The sequence below is a fragment of the Oryzias melastigma genome, linkage group LG19 (genome assembly GCF_002922805.2).
Source record: "Oryzias melastigma strain HK-1 linkage group LG19, ASM292280v2, whole genome shotgun sequence".
Lineage (NCBI taxonomy): Eukaryota > Metazoa > Chordata > Actinopteri > Beloniformes > Adrianichthyidae > Oryzias > Oryzias melastigma.
Genome location: NC_050530.1, coordinates 5,833,348 through 5,852,782, shown reverse-complemented (window position 1 = coordinate 5,852,782; position 19,435 = coordinate 5,833,348). Strand labels below are relative to the sequence as shown.

Sequence of the window (19,435 nt, the reverse complement as noted above, 5' to 3'; positions counted from 1 at the left end):
CACCTGCCTCCTTCCCGGCGCGCCCTCGTCACCTGAGCGTGCCCATGGCCAGCGTCTCCGAGTTGAAGTCGAACTGGTTGCTGGAGGAGGCGGACTTGCCCCAGGAGTGCAGGCTGGGCGGCCGCTTCTTGAAGGAGGACGTGTACTTGTAGAAGCTCCGGTGTCGGTTCTTCAGGTACTCGCGGTAGTTCTTGGTGAGCAGCGTGTAGAGGAAGGGGTTGATGCAGCTGTTGCTGTAGGTCAGACTCGCCACCAGGTAGTTGATGCAGGTGTGCGTCTGCGAGGCCAGGCGCAGCGGCTTGCTGTGGTACAGCGGCAGCAGCTGCCAGATCCAAAAGGGCAGGAAGCAGGCCCAGAACACCAGCACGATGGTGAAGATCATGATCAGAACCTTCTGCTTCGGGGAGCGCTTCCCGCCCTTGTTGATCACAGAGTTCCGCTGGGACTCCAGGTAGGTGCGCGCCAACCGGACGTACAGGTATCCGATGACGCAGCCCGGAGCCATGATGCTGGTGCCGAACAGGACCGTCACGTAGACCTTGTACGCCAGCGGCGCCCAGGTGGGCGCGCACATCCTCTTGACGCCGCCGTCCGGGGTGCTCTTGGTGGTCTGCGCCACCATGACCATCATGGGGACGGTCAGCACGAGCGACAGCAGCCACACCCCCCACGCCAGAGCCTTGCGGTAACTCTTGGAGCGGCGCACGGTGTCCAGCGGCTGCGTCACGGCCAGGTAGCGCTCCGTGCACATGACGGTGAGCGTGAAGATGCTGGCGTGCATGGTGAGCAGGTCCAGGCTCAGCAGGATGCGGCAGCCCACGTCCCCGAAGTACCAGTCCTTCAGGAAGTACGTGGACACCACGAAGGGGATCGTGGACAGGTACAGCAGGTCCGCGAGCGCCAGGTTGATGATGGAGATGTACATGGACGTGGCGAAGCGGATGGAGTGGCACATCACCACGAGCGTGTACACGTTCCCGGACACCCCCACGACGTACACGAAGGACAGGAGCGTCCCGAACGTGGACGTGATGACCAGCTCGTGGTCCGCGGAGCCCGAACCGAGCCGCGGCGGGCCCACGGACGTGTTCATGGCGCGCCGCGCGCTCCGCGTCTTCCTCCGGACAAGTTTGTGGAGAAGCGCGCGCCTCCCCGCGCGGGCTCGCAGCTGAGCTGAGAGCTCGTGACGTGATCGGCGGAGCACGTGCGCTCCATTCATCTGTTCCGCGCGCAAGAAGAGGGTCCACGCTCACGAAACACACGCGCGTCCACTGGAGCCGGGGCGCGAATTCAGGAGAAAAACTGTAAAAATAAAAATAAAAATAATGTTTGGGTCGTTTTTACGCGCGGAGGATGAAAGTCTCAACTCTGTTGTTCCTGAAATACATGAAAACCTTCATCACCAAATCAAGTTGAAACATAAAATAATTAGAAAGTTTTTCCAAATGGAAACAAATTCGTAAAACTTTATTTTTCCCTCTTAAAAACCTCAAAAATCTGTTTTCATTTTTTGCTTTTACTGAAGCTACTACACGGATTCTCATCAAAATACACGTTTTTGTGTGATAAGAATAACATTTTAAGGATTTTTTTAAATACCCAAAAACTTAAAGTTTACTGCCATTTCAGTTTGCAAATTCTTTTTAACAAGTTTTTGTTTTAATTGTTTCAACGTTTTTTATTGATCTAGTTTTGAATCTAATCTTCATCTCAGACTCCAGTTTTCCTGTTAAAACACGAAACTCATCAGTTTATGTTCATAAGTTTCTCTTAAAAGACAAGAAGACTTTAACACTTTAACACAAATTTGATCGTTTTCCCCAAAATAACTCAAATACAGTTTAAGGTGGAGCAGATATTTGTGGTTTTGATGTTTCATTTAGGGCAGCAAACTTTAGCTTTTGAGTTATTTTGAAGCATAATTTCCTTAGAATGTTATTATTATAACATAGAAACTTGTATTTTGCTAAGAATCCGTAGATGCTTCAGTAAAAACTTTTGAGAAAAAACGTATTTTTGAGGCTTTTAGAGGCACAAAAACTGACAGATGTTACATTTAAATTTCTAAGTTTTCACCAAATTAAAATTTTGAGTTGATGGTTGACTAAACAGAAAAATGTAATTTGATACAAAAATAATACTTTTAAATATGAAAAATTGCAAAACCTTTTGTTAATTGATCCAATATTTCACTTTTTACAGTGTATAAAATGTCAGAACCAGAAATATCTGCTCCACCTTAAATCATATTTGTGTCATTTTGGGGAAAATGACCACATTTGTGTTAACATTTATTGTCACTTAAGAGAAGTTTATGAACATAAGCTGATGTTTTATGACTTAAACATGAAAGCTGAGGCTTGTGGAGTCTGAGATGAAGTTTAGATTCAAAACTACATCAATGCAAAAACAGTTTTAAACAATAAACATTTGTTCAAAAAGAAACCATTTACAAATATGTTCATAAACTTCTCTGAAAACGTTTTACATTTTTAATACAAATGTGATAATTTCCCCCAAAATGACACTAATATAATTTAAGGTGGAGCAGATATTTGTAATCTCAAACACTGTAGAAAGTGAAATATTGGATCAATCAACAAAAGTTTTGTAATTTGTCACATTTAAAAATGCTAGTTTTTTTATCATCAAATTACATTTCTAAGTTGAGTAAACCATCAACTCAAAATTTTAATTTGATAAATACTGATATTTTTAAATGTAACAAATTATAAAACTTTTGTAAATTGATCCTACGCTTCACTTTATACAGTGTAGGATGAAAACAAGATTATAATATGAAGGCTGCAGGTGGACTGAGGAGAAATTCCTCATTATTAGAAACTTTTTGTTCATAAAAAGTGATTTTTATTTTAGTAAGATCTGCTAAATGATTTAAAAGATTTGAAATCCTTGGAGTCGTTCAAACTTCAAAGAAATGTCAAATAATCTCGTTTTCAAAGCAGCAAAGTGCAAATCTGATTCTGTTCTGGAGGTTATAACTTATAAAGAAGTCCTGTAGCCGCTTTTCTCCTTCAAAATCTGCTGGAATGATCATGTTAATGGTTAAAAAGTTACAGTAAATCAAAAAACACAAACACTGGAGCTCAGGTGTTAAAGGGTTAACAGCTCAGAGAGGCGGAGCTTCAGGATGGAGATGCTGAAGAGCAGGTTCTATGGTTCAAACACATCTTTCTTTATCCTCTTGACTGAAAAAAAACAGATGCTTGTTTTTTTGTGGAAGAAAAAGATAATTATTGTGGATTTAGGTCAATAGAGCTTTTATAAAAAGCAACAATTTTAGTTTCAAAGCTCCATTTTATCCAAAATGTACTTTAAGCAAAAAGTAAAGGAATGTTTGAGCAAAAACCTTAAAGTAAAACAGCAGAAAGGTGAACTTTGACCTAATATCTGGTGATTTTACTGTTTATCTGTCCTGCTAATATATATATATATATATATATATATATATATATATATATATATATATATATATATATATGTATATATATATATATATATTTTCACTAAAATATTTTTACAAAGAAATTATGGTTCAACATTAAGGAAACAAAAATATCAGAGAAAATCCAGAGAAAAAAAAATCCAAAGTTGACTAATAGATTCAATATTCAGTAAATACCTAAGTCTATGGTAAATACATTCGAAATCTATATAATCTGTGAAAGCAAAATATTTTCTATAAGAGATTTTAGATACATGTTTTAAAAAAAGGTTTTTCTGGTATAAAACCATCATTTGTTGTTTTTATTTATGTGTTTTATCACTAAATTGATTTAAGATCGGTAAAAAAATAAACTTTCATAGCGGCACCTAACAGCAATTATCCATGCAAACTAGAATTTACACAAGTTCTTTGTTACATTTAAAATGATTAGTTTTTGTCAAATAAACCTTTTTACTCAACTTAAACTCTTTAATTTGATGAAAAATAATAATTAAATTTTTACAGTGAAGGAAAAAACTTGTTTAGTGTTTAAATCTGAACAAAACTTCAGCAGAAATGATTTGTTTCCAACAGCAACACATGCTGAGCCGTGGACCAGGACCCCGGCTCGGGGGTTGGTACCAGGCACAGAAAAAAACCCAAAACATGATCTACATTTTTCTGTTTACTGATTCTGAAGGAAGTTTTATTTTGGAAAACTGCTGGATTTTCTTCAATACATTTGATTAGAGATGCTAAGTTATGTCTCTAAAATTCATTATCATCGACCGCGGACTTGAAACCCAAAAGCTAGCAAAGCTAACAAAAAACAAACATATTTGGAACATTTGTTTTTGCAGAAAAGATCCAGAGAGGAAACAAAGAAAGAGCCTTCGACTTCAAAATAAAAGCTGCATTTAACAGATACAAACACCTTTTCTCCGTCGATGGATTTAGTTGTTTCCACAGACCATGAAAATAATGCAGAATATTCAGGAACCAGCCGTCCGACGTCACAAGGATGTAAAGGCAATTCGGACACGATCCTCACCACTTTTCTTTGGTTTTTCTAAACGGTGGTCGGCGGATATGACATCACCAATTTCACAAAGTGAGAATCGAATAAATACGAACATTACACAACGTCTGGAACTTCCCAGAATGCCGTGCTTCATCCAAACATCTCCACTCGCGTCCCAGGACTAGAAACTACAGAGTTCTCACCAGATCCAGCCTGAACTCTTTTATTTCTCCGACTGACCTGAGGGGACGCTTTAATGAAAGTTTGTATCTTCTCCGCTGTGGTCTGGTGGGAGGCGGCCTCATAACCCCTCCCACCCAAATGTACAGAAACGCTTTCCTGTGAAATGTTTGTTTACGTTAAAATCTTGTTTTTCTGTCTTCCTGAGAGCCGAAGGGCGTCGTGTTTAATGTAATCATGTTTCTGCTCTGTAAACTTTCTGTTAACGCAAACAACCTTAATTGGAGAGAAAACCAATTAAAATATAAAACAGGAGTTTATTTCCCCTGAGGCTGAAGACCGTTCTCCGTCTTTAAGTCTTCCCACATGAGAGGCGCTTCATGAAATGTTCAATCATTTCAGTTCATTCTGACTGATAATTGGTTGATTAACCTTAAAAACAAAACAACAATAAACATTCAGCTTTGACCTAAAATGGAATTCTGTTTATAAAAACATCACATTTTGTTCATTTACTGCAAAAACGTGTTTTATATTGATAAGAACATAAAGACAGTTTATCAGCTTTAGATCCTTAAATTCTGTCTTGTAAACATTTCAAGTTTAAAATTTGTTTTGATTCGTAGAATTAATTAAAACCTTCAGGAGAAAAAAGTCAATTTAGTCATTTTTAGTTTTATATAAGTTTAAGTTTCGTGACAAAAATGTTAAACCTAACACAAAATGTTTTATATATATATTTTTACAAAGTTGTGTACAAAGTATTACTTTATTGACGCTGTATTTGAACAGGAGATACACAGGAAACCAAACTTGGTATTTTTAAAATAGATTTGGTCATTTATACTGTTTTATTGGAATATTTAGAGCATTTCTACAAGAATAAGCAAAATATCTTAAATAAAAGAATACGACAGAAATACGGAGTCCCTAGAGGGACATTCTGGTCACTCACTGGTCTGCACTGGTGGTAACCATCTTTTCTTTTTTACTAAAATTTTTAGTTTTTATTAACCTCAATGTCCCTTTAGGGCTTCCGTACAAAAAACTGTTTTTCCTTTTTATACACAGCAATAGAATTTTTTTGGAAAAATGAAAGAAAAAATTAATGTTGAAACAAAAACAAAAAAAACCCAAACAAATTAATTGTTAAGATTGAATAGTTATTATGAATTTTATCTCAGTAAACAATTATTTTTTCCTTATATAATTTTAAATTCATGACAATGCATCATTCATCAATACTGACTGATACAATAAATGAATCTATACCTGGAAATCAAGATTTTTTTTCACATTTATAATTCAGTTTTTGGTTGTGATACTGGAAAGAAAATAGGACCTGTGTTTTATAAATGAATGGAAGATGAAACATTTGTCCTTTTCTCTAATTCAATCATTCTTGGCGTTCACTCAGACTTTGTGAAGATCGTCAGAATAAATCCTCAGAAAATCTGAGAAACCGGTTTGTTGAAATCATTAAAGTGAACGCAGTTTAAAAAGGAAAACCGACGTTTAGATTCACCTTATTCAAATGACAGGAAATCTGAAATCTGAGCCGATTTGATGTTTTAATAGGATTCTCCTAAATCTGAAGCTGTTCAGTGAAGCTGACAGAAGCCCAGCATGAAGCTGAAAGCTGACAACAACCAGCCGCAGACGATGGATCTGCAGCTCCACACGCCTCAAAGATTTCTGCTGCCGTCCAAACCGTCCAACCGAACACCTCCAGGAAAGACCGTGGCTTCGTCTTCAGCTCTGAGAAAACGTCTGCATCCTTCCTTTGGCTTCACTTCACTGCCTTCTGTAGTAAAACAACACGCAGGTCGTTCTATAACTCCCAGCGGGAGTGAGTGGGATGTAAACACATAAAATACAACATTTCTACATAATAGGATCAGATAGTGTGGGCTGCTCAGTTGTTTATTACTTTAGAAATAGTTTCAAACACAAACATCTGGACACCACTGCTGTCAGAACTTAGGCTTTTATTTTGTAGATAAAACTGAAGTCTAGGAGTTTAATGATCAATACGGTCCAACCAGATCCATCTGTTGAATCAACCGAAACCACTATACAATTGTTTCAAAATGAGATAAATCGATAATCGAAATTAGAAGATACCATCCAGAGTGAGACTTGGTGGTTTGTTCTACTATAAGATGAAAACAATCATCAGAGTCGACTGAAAACTGATCAACCATCATTACAGTCTAATGTGTGGAAACAGTGAATTTACCAAAGACATGTGAACATGCAGTATTCTAATAATGGATTATTCTGATGTGGGAAAAACTTTATCAAACTAATTTTCATTCCATTTTCATCCCTTGAGAGAACCGGACGAACTTCAAGGGAACTGTAGGACACATTTAGGTTCTCCTTAAGATCCAGCCGGTCCTCTCCAACCCTCCACGGACTGGAGAACCCACAGAACCCACAGAGCCCACAGAGCCCACAGAACCCACAGAGCCCACAGAACCCACAGAACCCACAGAACCCACAGAGCCCACAGAACCCACAGAACCCACAGAGCCCACAGAGCCCAAAGAACCCACAGAACCCACAGAACCCACAGAACCCACAGAGCCCGTCTGGCTTATGTGACAAAGGCTTAAGAGCTGGAATGGGTTTTTGTGAGGAACTTTTCACACTCTTCACGCCTGATTTACACCGGAGGCGGGAGCTCTGCGAACCATTCCGCCCTCACGCCGCTCTGCAGCTCTTCCACGTCCGGTGTTAAACCGGTGTCATCCTCTTTGTTCTGTCACGGTTCATACGAGGTCAAACAGTCCAGCTCTTGACTTGTTTGAGTCAGACTGCAAACTAGTTTACAAATTGGACATTTTTTAGAAGAAATGATTTTCTGGAAACATCATCATCATTATCATTCTGTTGAGCAGACTCATCGACCTTCCTGACGACGTGACGTTCGGACGCCGCTCCTGTTCCTCGTTTTGTCATCCTCCAAATGAGAGTTTGTTCATCGGTTTGGAACAAAAGTCGTTTGTGTGCGTCAGATGACAGTCGGGGTGAGAGTGGGCGGCATAATGACTGATCTATTTTTACCTCACCTGCTCTCAGCTGCTGAGCACAAACAAAGAGACCCCCCCCGATGATTCCCACTAAACACAAATGAATCCATTCTTTCATTTTCAGTCTCATTCAAATATCTGATTGTGTTTTCTGCAGAAATCCTCTTTGTTTCTGAAGTTTATCTGCTTTTTCCATCCGGGTGGGGAGCGCAGTTTGATGAAAACATGATGCATTCTGGGAAAACTGCAACAAACTCCTGATATCTGACGGTCGTTGCCAGATAAGTCAGTTCTTCCACTGGTATGATTGGGCAAATGTGGCGTTTTGTGGTTTAAAAATGGTAATAATTAAGTAAAGTGACTTTAAACGATTCATGCGATACTATATTTATAAGTTAGTTTGTATTTGATTTGGTTTATTTTTCCTTTTAAGCCTTTAATGTTGCTTTGTAAATCATTTTAAAAAATAAAAACATGTATTTAGATAAATGTATGTTTATTTTGAAGCCTTTTTGAATCAGAAAGACCTCTAGTAGATGTTCCTGGGGGGTCAGGTCATCTCTGATCTATCTCAAAAAGCAATAAATCCTCTTTGGTCTTCAGTTTGGATGCAGGTTCAGCCACAAAGACTCGACATGAACCGACCGGATCTTTTGGTCAGATTAGAAGCAAACCCAGAGGATGAACCACACAGAGACTGCAGCCGCTTAAATCCCTTTAAATTGAAGTTGTAGGAGAGCAGAGAACTTTAAAAAAGAGCTTTATCAGCCACTCTGCCTTTACTGGAGAAACTCTGGGGGGGAGAGGGGTCATATAAGAGTGAAAGTAATAGATTACTGCAGAATAACTTAGAATAATGGACTCCAGTGTGGAGGAAAATGTCAAACAAAAAGTGTTTTTAAATTACAGAACTGGATTAAATGAATTCTCTATTTTCTTATTATTCCATGAAATCCTAAAAAATAAATATTTCTGTTCTCCGCCGTATTAAACGGAAGGATCAGATCGCGTTTGAAATTCTTTTTTCTTTTAGGGTCTTTAAGGAAAATATGTGCTTAGGCGTAGTGAACGACCCCTCCCCCGACAATGATGACATCATAGCGGGAGAAACAAAGATGAAAGTAGACAAAATCTCTAATCAGAGTCTAAAAAATCATTTAAACCATCAAATGAAACTAAAACACGTTTCGGGATATCCAAAAGAAATGATGATATTATTATAGGATGGCCACAGGAACTACAGCTTGGCGGATATTTTGGGGAAAACTGAAATTTTCACGTTTTTACCCAATATGGAAAAATGAAAAACTTTTGTTTGAGCAATTTTCATAAAATCTCTTACAAACACTGAAGTTTTGTTGACCTTTGACCTAAAAATAGGCCTCCATCTTGAATTCTCCAACTAAAATACCTTTACTTTCTCCAAACTTAAGCTCCTAAGGATTTCAATCTTTCACCTCGAGCATTTCTGAGAAGCTACTTAGGAAAAAAGTTTTCTGATTTTTTACCGGCATTAACATGGCGAGCTCATAAAAGTGACGTTCCCCTATTTTATTATTTTTAATCAAAATATTTCAGAAAATGTAATACATGAATCTCTGGCTCAAGCTGAGCGAAACAATCCAACATATGATATGAACATATTAGGAATGCAGGCGTGGTTCAGTAAAACCTCTGTTGCTAAGGAAATCCAAAAATGTACTTTTGCCGATTCTTCTAAAAATAACATTGACGTGTTCATCACCTCCAGACAATTAAAAAATAAAGTGGTTGCTATGGAGATAAACCAACAGAAAAGCTGCCATGGAGATTTACGGGAGTTGTCACATTTAGTTGCTAACAGGTGACCGAGGAAGAGGGGGAGGGGCGTGTAGCTGCCTCTCAGCCAGAGGGGGAGGGGCGTGTAGCTGCCTCTCAGCCAGAGGGGGAGGGGCGTGTAGCTGCCTCTCAGCCAGAGGGGGCGGGTCAAAGGTGGTCATGAGGGCGGGTAGCACCTGCTGCAGTTCACGGCTTTATATGTCCTTCCATTCTAGAATATCCAAGGTCCCAGCATGAGTCTCCAGTTCTGGTCTGGATCCTGACAGACTTTGATCTGTTATCTGAGATCAGAATCCTGATCCAAAGTGTGAATCTTTGTTCCTCAAACTCAGTCTGAAGAAGACAGTCGGGATGGTAACCTCAGAGACCCGCTTCAGGGAGTTTGATCCCCACAGTGTTGGGTTTGTCTCATGCTGACCCTTCAGGCATGAACGGATTCAGCTTCACTGAGGGGGCGGGGCTCCCTGTGACAGGCCTGTGATTACCTGGTGTGCAGGTGTGAAGAGATCTTCATGAGGTCTGACAGCTAATTACATCCTTTAGAGAAATTTCTCATGCAAAAACATGTAAATGTTCATTTTAAACTGACGTTTCATTTAAATGATTTATTCCATTTTTGTTCTGTTTTATTTCCAAGCATTATGTCGCTTTTATCTGTGATTTAAGGTGTTTTATTTCATTGTTAAATTATCCAATGTCTCGTCTCTCATTCAGATACTTGAATGATTGATCATTCTGCGTTTGTTTGGATTCTTGTACTTTCTTCATGTTCTTTGGTTAAACATTAAACTTCATGTTTTACTTCAGTGACTCAAACATAAACCAGAAAGTCTCAAAACTGTGTGAATAATAATAATAATAATGACCAATTTGTTTATTGTAGGAGTCTTTTATAGTCAGAACAAGATATATTTATAGGAAATGAGTCACCAGGTTACAGGTCGACGCTACAGAATAAAAGCAGGTGCAGAATCTAAAGAGTTTACACTCTAAAGCAAATACGAACAACATTTGTGTGGCTGAATGAGCCCTCAGCTTCCAGGACACTAAAGGTGACTTTACAGGTGAACCAAAACAAAGAAGAAAATAAAGAACGGTGCGTTTTCCATCCCAGGTGCAGACAGGAGTAAAGATTTGGTTTAAACTTTGAGCTTATGGAGTTCGTTCATATCCAAGGTAGACGAACAAATCTATTCACAGAGGAGAGAATTTGAAAAAGATCTTAAGGAGTTTAAGGGTAGATACCACTTCAGAACAGAGAGATGGGAGGAGCCTGTGAAGGGTTTGAAAGATGAGGAGAAGATTTTAAACTCCGATCTGAGATGGACCTGAGGCAGGAGGGATCAGGAAATGAGCCAGGCAGCAGGAAATTCAACCGACTGCAGGTTATGGATGGACCTAAGCAGGAGACCACAAGGGAGAGAACTTACAGGGACCATTGACTGTACATGAGGACTGGACTGAGTTAGTGTGATGTCACTCATAGAAAATCCAACCAAATGAAGCCAATTCAGTCTCCATTTTTTCACAGCTTGAACGCCGCCATGTTGGAACCAGATATTGTCAGTATTATTGATTGGTCGGAGTCGGTCTGAGTCCCTGTTTCTATGGCAACCCCGCTCACCAATCAAGAGGGAGCTTGCAGACTACACAATATCTGTCAGACGTTTTGAATGTTGGACATGGAAGCCAGCAGGCTCCACCTACTTTTATGGAGGCATCTGATTGGTCAGTTCATGACTTTAATTACTTGAAGTACAGAAAAAATATCTGACAAAATTAGGAATATAAAGAAGATGTTGGAAAATGATCACGTCGTTAATGACTAAATTACAGAGCCCCTATAGAAACATCAAAGTAAAACAAAAATGAAAAAAAATCTAAAAAAAGTTTTTTACTTATATTTTTAGGAAACAAATACTTTTTCTGTCACTATCTGGTGTGGACCAGATAGAAACAGTATAAATATATTTTTCGTTTTTCATTTTTTAGAAAAGAAATTGAGGTACTATCTGGTGTGCAGCAGTTGGTAATTAAAAAAATTACTTCAAATTTAAACAAAAAAATGTTTTTGTTTGTTTTTTGTTTCCATTCACTTTAAGGTTTGCATCAGATAGTATTTAGAAAAAATAAATGTTAACATCATTTTTTTAACTTTCTTTTCTTCAATTTTTAGGAAAAAAATATTTATTTTTTCAGTTACTATCTGAAGTGGACCAGATAATAATTAGAATTTTTTTTTTATTTAAAGGAAAAATCTTTTTTTTTCAGTTGGTGTGAACCAGATAGGACCAGAAAGAAACTGTACGTTACTATAAGTTAAAGTTGAAAAAAATGAAGGAACTCTTTTTTTTCTTCATTTCTTTAAGAAAAACATTAAGTCTTACTTTCTGGTGCGCACCAGATAGTAATTAGAAAAACATTTTTTAATTCAATTTTAGGAAAAAGTTATTTTCTTCGATTTTTAGGAAAAAAAAGTCAGTTACTCTCCGGTGCGCACCAGTTAGTGACCAGAAAAAACACGTTTTTAATTCAATTTTTCTTTTTTTATAACCTCAGTGTCTCTTTAAGGACTCCTTACTAACAAATGAAGAAGAATAAATAAATGTAGAACTGAAGTTTCTCTTTTTTTGCTCCTTAAACTGCAGCGATGATCCATGTTCATCTTCAGCCTCGTTCTCGTCTCGTTTGTTCCCCTGAACGAGTCTGAACGTTTCTGATGTTATTGATGTTCTAAATGCCCCCCCCCCCCCTGCTGATGTGAGCGTCTCACAGGCTGCAGGGATGAACCTTGAACACTCCGACAGTGAAGGACTTTGGGCGTTTGTGAAAAGTGTCAGAGTGATTTTTCTAAAGCCTTCATGATGATCGTTTACTGTCATCAGACGCTGAGACTCACTCATCATTTCCCGCCTTATGCTGCAGTAATTTACAAATGATTGCTCCATTCTCTGTGCAATTATCCAGTTCAACAGGGAATCACACTTTGGCTCATGTTCACTTACGGCTCCAGCATTAAATTAACCGACTGTGTCATTAACCAACGAGACAAACTCCAGCAAACTTCTGTCTCTTTCTGTCTCAAACTCACGAGGAATCCCTCGTTTTCTTACACACTTTCAGCCGAAAATGTTCCTGTCTGCAGATTTATTCATTTTTAGAAATGATAATTATTGTTACCATTAACAAAAGTACAATTCTGCTATTTAAAGCAGCATAAATCCTGAGTAGACTTCTGCATATGAATGAAGCGTCTCTCATAAATCTCATAAAGTCCAGACATCGTTTTTATCGCCTTTATCTGACTGTCAAACGCGCTTTAATCACTCGTCCTTTCATTCTCACACTTCCTGGTTGAAAAGGTTTGAAAGGCGACCTGCTGATTTAAGGACTCATCTCTCACATTCACAGAGAACGAGGCGATAAAAAACTCATTAATGTCAAACGCAAGAACTTTGCAGAAGCTTCAGGTGACGGAGTTTCAATAGCTGTGTTTTTATTTAAACCTTAACCAGAAGTGACGTCTGTGGCTGTCAGGTCCGATCTCACAGACGTCTCCTCCTGATGGTCTTCTCACAAACCTGTAGATAAGCAGAACCGTTCTGTCAGCTGGAGAACTTCACGCTCGGTGCTGCCGGAGGTCGAGGGGCTGCAGGAGGTCGAGGGGCTGCAGGAGGTCGAGGAGCTGCAGGAGGTCGAGGGGCTGCAGGAGGTCGAGGGGCTGCAGGAGGTCAAGGGGCTGCAGGAGGTCGAGGGGCTGCAGGAGGACGCTCCTCTTCTTCCTTCATCTGGTGGCTGACGTCCAGGTGAGCTCGCTCTCTGAGATGAAAATATGATTCACAGAAAGGCATAGAAAGCATCTTGGAAAGATTTCCCACAATCCTTTGCACCTCTTCCGGTTGAACCTCCTCAAAATCCTTCTGGCTGGTTGCAGAAACGTGTCATTTAAAGCTTTATTAACAATATTCTGTGATGTGACACCAATTCATCCGTTACGGTGTGAACATAAAGAAGCTCACAGGCCAGAGCGGATAATGACGCCGTCCCTCAGGCGTTTTCAATGCAGCCAATTTCATTTGTGCTGGTATTAAATTCAGTCCGCCGCTGTGCAGCGAAGCCTTGTTCCTCTGGATCAGGTGATTCTAAAAACACAAAAACATCGACACAATCCTCCCGACTGCGGCGCAAAAACAGTTTTATTGCAGCGATTAGATCAGAATAAAAAAGTTTTTTTATTCTTAACATTTGAGGAAATCGTCTCCTCATTCCAGCAATAACCAGGTCTCTTATTTTGAAAATCCTGTAATCTCTGCCCACACAGAAGTCATTTCCTTCAGCGAACCAGGAGGTCAGTCGCTGACAGATCAAATCACAAACAGCATCCAGAAAAGTTTGATTTTGAGAGAAAACAGTCGATCTTAGTTTGAATTTCAACACCTGAGAGGTCGTTCTATTCAGGAAACACATCCAGTTTGAATTTATAATAATGTTACATAAAGAACAGGTCAGACGCTCCAAAGCAGACAAACGTTCTGTTGAGTGAAGCAGAAGACTAGAATATTGATTTAATACTATAGACTCATGTTTAATCATGGTTTCATGTTTTAATACCTAATTTAAAATCTTTGGCCTTTTTTCTCTTGTTTTGACCATAAAATGGTCAGAAAATATCCTGTGAACTTTTAGTTTTGACCCTTTTTGTCAACATCTATCAGTAATTCACAACAACAGCAGTGCAATAGCAGATAAAAAACACAAACTAGAAGATTGATTTAAAAAAACAATACAATTTAACATGAAAAAAGTTTAAATTTGACAAGAATAAAACTAATTTTAATCACATTTCTGATTGTTTGTCACTATAAGGGCATCAAATGTAAACCCTGAAGGCATGTTTTCCATCCTCTCCTCCCCGGCTCCTCTAAGGCCTTCATGGTGCTTCTGTATCACACATCCACCTCCTCCAGGAAGTGCTCCTGGTTTTCGGCACCGTCGGTCCACCCGTCCTCTCTGTTTGAGGAGACAGAACCGGGTCATCCGACTGCCAGAGAACCGTGGTGGGCTGTCACTGGTGTTCTGAGTTTGACCCGATCATCTGGTCTGAGTCTCCACCCCTCACATGTACTTATCAGTTAGATACAGAATTGAAATAAGCAGGTATTGTAACCAGGTAACTTTGTTTTCTATAAATGATTAAAACAACAGTTAAGGACCAAATTCTGATGAACAATGTTTCTGATAATGGAAGAATTTATGAAGAAAATTAAGTTTAAAACTGCATTTCTGAATATTTCTTTATTTAAACTGCTGGAAAAAGATCGTGAAAATATCCCACAAGCTCCAAGCTCCGCCCCCTTCTGATCATCCACCAATAGATCCATGAACGTCTTTGTTTTCCTCGTTTGAGCTGGAATCTGGAACAAAACTGGACGACTGGATCGACATGATATTGCTGCCATTTTTGTTGCACCACTAACATTAGGTTGGGGTGTGAGGGGCTGTAAGCTAGCAGGGATGATGGGAAATAAGCACAGGCTTACACCGCACCAACTGCCTACAACTCGGAGGTGAATTTCAAAAGAACTCCTGCCGCTTTGCAGAAACTATGTCCTAGAAAAGGACATTTTTTAAAAATATAATTGTCTAAAAATGTAATTCTCATCATCTTAAAACCAATCGAAACGCTTTGTAAAATTATTAGAGATGAACTTTGAAAATTAGTGTTTGAAATTGTCCACATCATTTTTTTTTCCTTTTATTTTCAAGGTTTCAAAGTGTTTCCTGTAAATCATGTAAACTTTGGAAAACGAGTGAGAAATTTTGGGGACCCCCCCCGACTTTTTCTGTTTTGGTTTATTTTCACTAAAAAAGGATCCAGTTCTGTGCTGTGAGGCGATGACGTCATCAGTCAGATTTACAAACATATGAACCCTACAGAGCAGCTTATTCCCTGTTTGATTAACAACAGTTAACGTGTGTTGGTTAAAATTGCATTTCAGTATTTTTCTCCTGTTTACCACTAACTCTAGTATTCTTTAGCCACGGTGACACATTCTCTGGGCTCGCCACGCCCTCTGTGGTGACTTGTGTACTGCAGACCCCACCTTGTGTATTTCTAATTTGCATTTTTAGCAGATTAAAAGACTAAATGAGTCACAATGTGGCATCAATGTAAACTATTGCGCCATCTAAAGGAAAATAGACAGTTGGCCAGAAATAAGCAAATTAATAAAGTGTGTTTTATGAATTTGAAAAGCGCTGCAGCTCCGGTTAGTGAGGCACAGGCTGCTGGTGCCTCACCTTCCACGGTCTCTGGTTTTAATCAGGATATTTATAAATTACATATAGAATTTATTTAAATTTGCATTTTGAAATAAAAACTCCCAAATGTTGTGTTTCATAAAACTCAAATCATGTTTACGTCCAGATTCTTATTTCTGTCTCTGATGAGGTGGATTTCCAAAATACTTGTAAAGGTCACGACCCCTCGGTGTTCCAGAGAAAACCTGCAGGTTGTTTCCCGTCTTTCCTGCTGCAGATCAGAAGGACTGACGGCTGGAGGAAGCTCTCCTTCAACCTTCATTACTCTGAGAATCCACAGATCTGCAGCTCCAGAGACGCACAAATCCCCCAATCCCAGGAAACTCGTTGTTTCTTCTCTTTCATCCGGTTTTCACGGCTGCAGGTATTAATGTTTGTTTTCAGAGATCCGAGGATCACAACAGGAGACAGGAGAAGGTGTTCCTCTGTCAGGTTGATGTCTTCCTTCACAACAAAAGCAACAGAAGCGACTCTCTCCCTGATGAAACCGACAGATCTTCAGATCCTTCATCCTCAGAGATCCAGGTGAAGAAGCTCGGAACCGTCACGTGTTCCAGTCAAAAACACTTCAGTTCTGCTGTGTTCCTGATGTTACATCCTCTCGTCGACACCATCAGCTTCTGCTGAGACGCCAAAGCAGCTGTTTCTGCAGGAAGAAACGTGGAGGAGAATCTCAGCAAAGAAACGGTTTAAAACCACAGCTGAGGGTCCAGGTTCTGGTCCTGCTGGAGCGTCAGAGGACGTCAGTCCGGCTGGAACCTGGTTCTGCTTTGTGAGACTAGAACGTTATAATAATATGGAGCTGAAGATCTGAGGGCGACCAGTCGGCCAACTTTACACCGTTATAAGAACGTTAAATGTAAACGAACTAAAGAAAATGTTTTTGAAAAAGAAAACTTTACTTTCTTTTAATGAAACACAAATACATTTTTACCAAAAATATTGTCAGTTTCTGGTTTGTAGGCCAGAAATAAACTAGAAAAGTTGAATTCTCTGTGATAATGTTCATGTGAATAATTTTTGCTGAAGATGCTGAAGAAATTTGGTTTATTTGCTGAAAATGCTGAAACTCTAGAGCTAAAGCTTTTGCAAAATTCTAAAGATGCTAACAGACTTAAAGTTGCAGAAAGTTCACAAAGAATTTGTTTTAAAATTGTATAAATTGCATAAAATTTCCAAAATATACAAATATATTTTTAAAATTAAAAAAACACCAAAAATACAAGCATGAATAACCTGAACAAGCTGAACTTTCTGATATTGCATAGGTTTTAAAAATGCATTACTATGGAGCTGAAAAAGCAAATAAATTGCAAATATATTTAAATATATTTAAATGCGTAAATATATAAATACCAAAAGTAAAATCAGGAATGTCCTGAACTTCTGCACAAAGTTTCTGAAGGATTTCTCCTTCATTTTCAATGGGACTAAAAATCGTATAAATTGTGAAAAATCTTAAAAACCATCAAATATGTCACAGTTTAAACCCTTCACAGGAAACCACGAACTCTAGTATTCTTTAGCCACGGTGACACATTCTCTGGGCTCCCCAGCGCCCTCTGTGGTGACTTTTCTAATTTGCATTTTTAGCAGGTTAAAAGACAAAGTGAGTCACAATCTGGCATCAATGTAAACTATTGCGCCATCTAAAGGAAAATAGACAAATTGGCGGCTGATGAAGGACGTTGATTTCTGGCTCCGCCCACCAGAGGCGGCTGGTGAAGGACGTTGATTTCTGGCTCCGCCCACCAGAGGCGGCTGGTGAAGGACATTGATTTCTGGCTCCGCCCACCAGAGGCGGCTGGTGAAGGACGTTGATTTCCACTGAAAGACAGAACCTGATGAACAAAGCGCTAACCGCAGCATCCGCCGTGACCCTCACCTCTGCTAACGCCTGGAGAGGCGGCGAGCTCTTCCACCCTGACACATCTGCTGCCTCAGCTAAACTCCTCCCCCTGCAGCCTCGCCTGCGCTTCACTGACTTCTGCTTAGCGCCGGGTCTCGCCTGGGAATTAGGAGGCTTCATGAGATGACATCGGGTGCATCGGCGGTGAGGCCGCTGACTTATGTGTTTATCTCGGGGCCGACAGCCTCGCTGAAGGTGACGTGATCACTCAGGCGGACCTGAGAGCCTCTGAGCCTCTGAGCTGCTGGAATGTTGAAAAACCGTCCAGAACTACGATTAATCCTTCATGAAGAAAACACAGAAACGTTCAGATGCTTTTTAAAAACATAAAACCTTGAATTCTGTCCTGCAGCAGCAGCAGCAGCAGCAGCAGCCTCCGTCTCTTTTCACAATTCCTTCTTTCTGCACCTTTGAGCAAAACTTTTACCTCCACCTCAAACTCAAAACTTTCTACGCCGCAGAACCAGAAATACATTTTTAATAAAGACAACAGAAACTGATGACATCACAGCGGGAGATACCTTCCATAAAGTATGAAATGGGGCTCAAAAAAGCCTAAATCCACAAATCAAACCAAAAGCTGGATATCTAAAAGAAGATTTGAAACTATTATGGGATGTCCACACGACCTATGGACTGGCGGCCAATTGGTAGTTAAGTGTGTAATTTTGACTTCACAGAATGGGGAAAAGAAAAGCTTTTGCACGAGCAATCTTCACAAAAATTCGCCGCCAGGTTAAGTCTACAGCCACAACTGAGGTTTCATTGACCTTTGACCTCAGGAAGAGGCCGCCATTTTGAATTTCACACCTTTAGTACAAGCTACAAATTTAAACTCCTCCAAGGGTTTCGATCCTTCTCCTTCTAACTCCTCGTGCATTGCTTTGAAGCTACTTGAGAAAAAAATAATCGGTTTTAAAGATGGTAGATTTTGGCGTTAGCATGGTGAGCTAGCAAAAGTGGCATTCAGATATTTTTTCCTAGAATATTATAAAAATGTAATACAATATTCCCTGGCTCAAACTGAACAAAACAGTATTACATACATTGCAAAAATATTAGAAATGTGGGCGTGGTTAACTAAAAACCTCAGTTGCTAAGGAAATTCACAAATCTACTTTTGCAGATTCTTCTAAAAAGGACACAGATCTGTTCGTCGCCCCCAGTTGGGCAGAAAATAAAATGGTTGCTATGGAGACAAGACAACAGGAAAGAAGCTATTTGGAAAAAGTGTTTTATGAATTTGTCTTGTGCAGATGTGACTGGGGGGGCAGACGGGTCATAGGGGGAGGGGCGTTTAGCAGTGATGGGTATAGCAGGAGCGGGGGAGGGCGGGGCCTGAGGGCTGCATAAAGCCCCTCCCAGCTTTAATTTTCCTTCGTATTTTTTGCTATTTTCCTACTAACTTTGAATTTCCAGCGGACATGATGATCTTCTCAAACTGATGCTTCTTCTGTTCATCTGCAGATCATTGAGTTTGACTCCAGAGGTTTGTTTTTCTGCAATTTAAAAAAAGAAAAATATCTTTTATAATGAATTTTTATTCCTCTTTACATTTTTCATCGCATTAATATACTGTTTGACGTTTCATTGTCTTTTCTTCAGTTAAATAAGTTAACTGGAGGGTTTGGGGGATTTTTATATTGGAGGGAAATCTGTTTTTCTTTTAGTTGCTCGACTTCTGCGGTTAAAACTAAAATCTG

The 19,435-nt window shown here is 39.5% G+C and overlaps 1 protein-coding gene across 1 annotated transcript; it reads right to left on the bottom strand.

Moving 5' to 3' along the window:
• LOC112160671 (urotensin-2 receptor) lies at positions 1–1,286 on the bottom strand. The gene has a single exon (XM_024295385.2). It carries the CDS (start codon positions 1,217–1,219, stop codon positions 29–31), a length of 1,191 nt encoding a protein of 396 aa, XP_024151153.1. The 5' UTR covers positions 1,220–1,286; the 3' UTR covers positions 1–28.
• Positions 1,287–19,435: the final 18,149 nt, after the last annotated feature.